This window comes from Asparagus officinalis, chromosome 3 (assembly GCF_001876935.1).
Source record: "Asparagus officinalis chromosome 3, Aspof.V1, whole genome shotgun sequence".
In the NCBI taxonomy this organism is placed as follows: domain Eukaryota; kingdom Viridiplantae; phylum Streptophyta; class Magnoliopsida; order Asparagales; family Asparagaceae; genus Asparagus; species Asparagus officinalis.
The window spans coordinates 38,769,290-38,775,795 of NC_033796.1; the positions used below are offsets into that span (position 1 = coordinate 38,769,290).

Sequence of the window (6,506 nt, forward strand, 5' to 3'; positions counted from 1 at the left end):
AATGACAAAAGTGTAGAGCTAAAAACATCATACTAATAGAAAAAATAAGTCTACTGAAAAAGCTTCAACTTACTGAAAAATTAAACAAAGGCACACAAAATATCAGATAGGCTATGTAGAAAGGAACATACGTATATTCGCATATACAAGTTAGGGGATGTATATAATTGTGTATCTAAATTTATCAAGTTAATTGGCTTTAATGAATTAGATGTTCAACAAATCTGTTGGAACTTTACTAACCTTAATAAATGCAATAGCACTTGGAGTCTCCGAACCTGAAACCCTGATATATTCAAAAATAACTCAGGTCAGAAGAATGTCTAAGATTGCATTATGGGAAATTAATAAGACAATTTTTTTCTGTGATAACAAACCTTTAAAGCAAAGTAATAAAGAACATAAATATGCATGACAGTAATTTAACCTATTTAATTTTTTGACTAATATTACGAGTGTTAATTCAAAAGAGAAGGGCATTGGCAGTAAGATGATACAATATTTTGTGTACCCTTTGTAGGAATAAATCACAAGAATAAGCCGAGAAGCTAATTTAAAAAATGTGTACGTAGAGCTCTGAATACATACTCCGCTAACAGTAAAATAAGCCACCCAACTTAAAAATGTATATCTAAGGCAATCCACTATGCTTCAAATAGAACTCAAGGCAGCATCCATTAACTGACTTGAGCTTGTGACAACATCACAATGTTTGAAATCCATGATTACTAAACAAACCAATATACTAAAAGATACAGAATTCACAGAATGCACTGCGTCAACCCTCTACTAACTAGTTCATGTTACAATAAACCCATGTCAGAATTATGGCCATGTTCCTTTTTCATTAATGAAAAAACTACCGAGAAAAGTATGAAATTTTCCTTGTTTTACTAAAACAGAGAACTTCACTGTTCATAACATACAATGTCATGGTTTACTCATACTAAAGCATCGGCGTTGCAGTGATCTTCCATCTTAAAAAGCTCTCTTCTTTATAGAAAAAGAAAGCATTTCGCAAACATATACACTGAATTAAAGAAAGTAAGTACCATCTAGATGACAGCTTCTCATACGCCTCAGTAACATCTTCGATCGAAGAGTATGGCTTTATTCCAAGAACTGATCACAAAATTTAAAACAAAGCGTTAATTCAAAAAACAAAAACAAAAAAAAAATTGTTACAGGCGATTGGGATCACCGTCGTAGTGAGAGGGAGGATACGAATTGGGGAGGACGACGAGCTGGAAGAAGAGACCGACGGCAAATAGAACTAGGGGAACTGAGTAGCGCTTCATTTTTGGATCGATCATCGCCATTGTTGAGGAATTGAGAGAGGGAATTTGGAAATCTTTTAACCTAGGAAGAGTAGAGAGAGCAAAAGACACCTTTTTTTTTATTTTGATTTGTTGTTTTGAATGTCGTATATTGGGAGTATTTATACGGAGGACAAATATCTGCCGTCTGTTTTCTCGCAGGAGGGATCGGGTCGGATCTTCTGAGATTCTTATTGCCCTCAGGAATCCCTAACGCCCATAGGGAGCAACTGGCAAATAAAATTTTTTAATTCCTTTCTTAAAATGTAAATACAAATGGAGATACAAATGGAAGTTACATTCAGATTGAACTATAGCCATGCAATACCTTCGGATAATCATGACTAAAAAAATGATTTCATGGACTTACAGTTTGAGGGAGAATTTCCCATTTGTTTTATTTCTTGTATGCAGGATGAAAATAAAAGGGTAAAAAGTAAGTTTATGGAGCTATCTCTTTGGAGTTGAGGGGGCAGCTGATTGTATGCAAACAACTATTTTTGGGCAACGTATGCATGACTGGGAGGTTTATACTGAACCTCTCGTCTTTTTTCTCAGGTAAAAAAAAAAGGAAAAAAAAAGTTCTTAGAGTGTAACGCCATTTAGCTGCCCAAAGCATCATATTAATTCTTCATTGCACTTTTTTATCCAAAAAAAAGGAGCGTCTCCAGCGTCAAAGATAAATAATATACTTACTATAGGAAGCACCAAAAGTTCTAATGTTCGCATCATTAGAAATATATTTTTTCTTAAAATAAACAAATAATAGAAACTGAAATTCTCTACATTTTGGAGTTGGTAAAAGGTCCACAAAACCCATTAGTCATAATGATCTGGGCCAATAACCTACATGTTGCAAAGCGGTAGTCTTAATATCGTACGGCACAAATAGAGTGAACATTAAGCCACAAGCAATTGAGATATCAAAAATTTCATAAGCGTAACATCCATAACTTTTACAAGCTAGTGATCCCAACCCCCAGTCTTCAAATCTAAGAAACTTCACACGACAAGATTTCACACACTGAACCTACGTGAAGCATTCAAGATGTCTGTTAGCCCAAATACGAGACCGAAAATAATTCCTCAAAGGCATTCGCATAGTTTCACGTCGTACAAAATTCACCCTCAAAGATAAATGACTCAATCTCTGAACTGAAACATTGGCGATCAGAACTCCCTTCTTGGTGGCCTTGCTTCTGCCACCGAGACTCTGATACTTCTGCCGTCCAAGTCCTGCAAAATAAGAGCAAGTTTATCATGTCATTGGCTAGCATTGTTAATCTTGAAGTAGGGATTTGTTAAGATATCAAGTAGTACATACATGGCCTTGTGAACGTAGCAAGTGCTGCAAGGAGTGTTTTAAAAGTCTCTTCCACATAACCAAAAGTTTGAAGTTATAATGAGGGCTGAGTTTATTATTGCGTTAATTGCACATAACCCCCCCCCCCCCCCATGCGCTTTGCAATTAATCACCCTCGTAGTTTGATGTTGGCATATATAAAGTGAAATTTTCTCGACTCCTCTCAGAGAATGAGAATTGGTTTTAGCAAATAGATTCCCTGAGGGTAAAATAGTCAAAAAGATGCACTTAGGGATCTATCTGCCCGCCAAAATCTAACTACAAGGTAAAGTTTCATGACACGATACAGCAGGGGGTCTATGTGCAATTATTATGCTCTAACATGACCATGCATGCTGAAAATCCTTTTTAGCACCAATATCTTTTTTTAAATTATGTTTTAAATGTATGGATATGAACCTACGTTGCTCTAATACCAACTTAAAATCCCTTCCTCTAAACCAATCTAACAAACCCAACTTAGGATAAGGGTGGACATTGAAAAATGATACAAGATCACATCTCCACAAAATGTACGAGTGGATACTGAAGGGATCTAACAAAGAAGTACCCAGAGTGACATTGCTCGCGAGTATATCAACCTCATAATGGGAAAAAGTATAAGAGAGAAGGGCAATATCTTACAGAGCCATCAAGGTTCGAAACAGCATTGTTGGCCTCCTCGGCCGTGCTGTAAGTGACAAAGCCAAAGCCCCTCGATCTGCCACTATCCCTATCATACACCACCCTGGCATCCGTGACATTCCCTTGTTCACTGAACAAGTTCTCAAGAGCTGAATTATCGACACCCCACGAAAGATTACCCACATAGAGCCTGTTAGCAGCATCAAAACTGCCACCACCACCGCCTCCACCACTTCGGAAACCTCTTGATGGGCGTTCCTCTCTTGGAGGAGGTGGTCCTGAGTTTACCCTCAGTGTCCTGCCTTTGAAATCCTGTTGCATTATCAAGTGTAATTGTTTAGAAAACATATGGGAAACATGAAATAATAGAAAGTTTTCGTTGGAGATGGTGAATTGATGGAATGGACTACATTTCTCATCTAAATGCTAGCAAGACCATATTGGCATACTGACCATTCAAGACTAGCAGTAAACTCCCTTGAGCACGTACAATATATTAATGAAGGGAGTATCATACACATCACTTTGCTGAATTTGATGCACATCAAATCTTGACAGTCAAAATCAAACTTTTTCGATCTGAAAGGACTTTTTTTCACCTTGTGAAATAACAATCAAAATGCATGGAAAAAGAGCAGGAAACCTACACATGTAACTGAGAGATAGCTATTAGGTATAGCATATGATTTGATAATGGTTCTATAAAGACTTTATGTTATCCTCTGATGTAGCTAAATCAGTCTTAGGACATTCACAGCAGCTAATACGATTCAGTCACAAGGGGTGGTCGGATTACAAATAACCTAGATATTAAGGAAAATACTTCATGTCATGTTATATACACAAAAATCCTACTATCTGTCGTACTACGTGTACAAAGGATATAAAAAATTAAACAAAATCAATTCCGTATACTTATCTAATGAAACAAATAAGACAGCAGCAAAGTATCTATGGAAATACTCACATAACCATTGAACTGCTGGGCAGCTGCCTCAACTTCCTCAACAGAAGACATTGTGACAAAGCCAAATCCTCGACTTCTTCCAGTTAGTTTATCATATATAACCTGCAAAGCATCCAAGTCAAGCTCAATTCCAAAAATTTAAATATTATATGCATCTAGTAGAATTCATTTAGCTGCCCATCGGTGGAAATATGAAAGTATACAGTCGAGGAACAGCAACAACTCTATACATGCTGGTGCAAGTGTAAAAGTGTTGCGCTTTCGAGAGAAGAGAAAATTATCCCTTTCACATGGACGCAACACATGTATTATTTTCACACTTTCATCTCCGACTTGGCCCCTCAAAACTAATTTCATTCAGTTTATAGCACTGCTTATGTGCAAAGAACAGGGGACCATACATGAAATTGGCATACTGCGCAACTATATCACATGAGAAAATTTCAGGCTAAGCAAAACCATGCATACAATATTTTGGAACATTTCGGTTACACAGATCCATAAATGCATAAATTTTGCGAGCCTATGAACTAATCCTCGCACAAGTCCATAGGAACAAGAACGAAGAACATGTACAAGAATTGAACAAATATACAGTTAGTTTTTCATGACTGTCTTAATAAATTAACACTTTTAACACCCAAGACGCAATCTTTCCCAAAAATGACAAATACCCAACAAATATCAAAACTTGAACCCAAATAGAGAAGAGAAAAATATTTTTTTTATACCTCAACCATCTCAACATTCCCAGCATTATCAAACAACCCAGCGAGCTCGGCGCTATCCACCGAAAACGGCAAGTTGCCAACAAACAGCTTCAGGTCCGGCGAGAAGCTCGCCTCGTCGCCGCTCGCAGCCTCCTCATCCTCCACCTCGTAATCCGACGATACAGAGGATACCTTCGTCACAAACCCTAAGTCGAGCCCTCTCCCCTTCCTCAATTTGACAGCGGCGGTTGAGAAATTAGAGGAGAAGGGTAGGTTGGCAATGGGGTTTGAGAAGAGGAGGGGAGCGGAGGAGAGGTTTAGGGTTTTAGGGTTTGAGGAGATAAGGTTGGAGGCGAGGAGAGAGGAGGCCGCCATTTTTTTGTTTTTATTTTTATTTTTATTTTTTGGGAGGATAAGGTTTTGGGGAGGGGGGTGAAGGCTAACGGGGGGAGCGAACGAAGGGAGGGGGTGGGATTTAAAAAGAAATTGGGTGGAGGAACATGGCGCTGGAGTTGGAGATATTTACGGATAAGGGTTGCGGATATTTCTTTGACTCCTAAGATATTTTCGGAAAGGGTTATTTAGATAGTAGTCCCTCAAGAGTCAAGACTGAGAAACTGCCCCTTAATACTCTTAAGAAATTGTTCTCTAGTCCCTTGTAGCGTAGGATAAATTTGGCCCCTCCGACCGAAATACCCACAACTGGTTTTTTTTAAGTGTTTTTTTGCAATTTGGAACTCTACAGTTTATGCCTTCTTTAAATTTGGCACCCAAGTTTTTTTCTGACATTTGACATCCTAAAGTTTATACATTTTTAACTTTGATATTCTAAAGTTTTGTTTTTGACGTTTTGATATCTCAAAGTTGACACATTTTTTGACTTTCATATCTCTAAAACTCCACATTTTTTAACTTCGATACAATAAACTTGGGGCATCAAAGTTATAAAAGCAGACGTTTGTGGTATCAAAATTAAAAAGGAAAATTTTTTGAAACAGTCCTATTTAGACTTTTATTTATAAAAAACGACCTGTTTCGAAGTTAATTGTAAAAATCGACCTGGTTTCAGCCCTGTCGCTGAAACCAGGTCGGTTTCTGAAAATTTTTTTACGAAACTTCATGGGAGTTGAACTCCCGTGAAGTTTAGCATATTTTTAAACTTCACGGGAGTTGAACTCCCGTGAAGTCTGTAGTGAGAGCAAAAACTCCACAAGAGTTCAACTCCCGTGGAGTTTCAGTCCCCAATTGAACAAACTTCACGGGAGTTGAACTCCCGTGAAGTCTGTAGTGAGAGTAAAAACTCCACGGCAGTTCAACTCCCGTGGAGTTTCAGTCCCCAATTGCCAGAGATCGGTTCTTTGGCAATTGGTGACTGAAACGCCACGGGAGTTCAACTCTCGTGGAGTTTTGGACTGCCTATATAAGTCGCAGTCCCGTGACCCAACCCCTTTACGCTCACTTCCGCTCCTCAAACCAAAACCCTAGCTTCTCTCCGTCGCCCCCAACCACCGCCGCCTCCCCAGGTC

The 6,506-nt window shown here is 38.3% G+C and overlaps 2 protein-coding genes across 3 annotated transcripts in view; both read right to left on the bottom strand.

Moving 5' to 3' along the window:
- The window catches only part of LOC109833856, a 27,710-nt gene extending 26,291 nt beyond the window's left edge, over nt 1–1,419 (bottom strand). For both annotated transcript variants that reach the window (XM_020401684.1, XM_020401683.1), the window contains exons 1-3: nt 1,202–1,419; nt 1,053–1,122; nt 244–286 (exon numbers count right to left, since the gene is read on the bottom strand). In XM_020401684.1, coding sequence (XP_020257273.1) covers nt 244–286; nt 1,053–1,122; nt 1,202–1,319 — 231 coding nt within the window. In that variant the 5' untranslated portion in view covers nt 1,320–1,419. The remainder of the gene's footprint in view (nt 1–243; nt 287–1,052; nt 1,123–1,201) is intronic.
- On the bottom strand, nt 2,211–5,433 carry LOC109833857 (29 kDa ribonucleoprotein A, chloroplastic-like). Its single transcript, XM_020401685.1, has 4 exons — nt 5,002–5,433; nt 4,271–4,372; nt 3,304–3,615; nt 2,211–2,552 (listed from the first exon to the last, which is right to left on the bottom strand). Exons 1-4 carry the CDS (start codon nt 5,353–5,355, stop codon nt 2,487–2,489), a joined length of 834 nt encoding a protein of 277 aa, XP_020257274.1. The 5' UTR covers nt 5,356–5,433; the 3' UTR covers nt 2,211–2,486.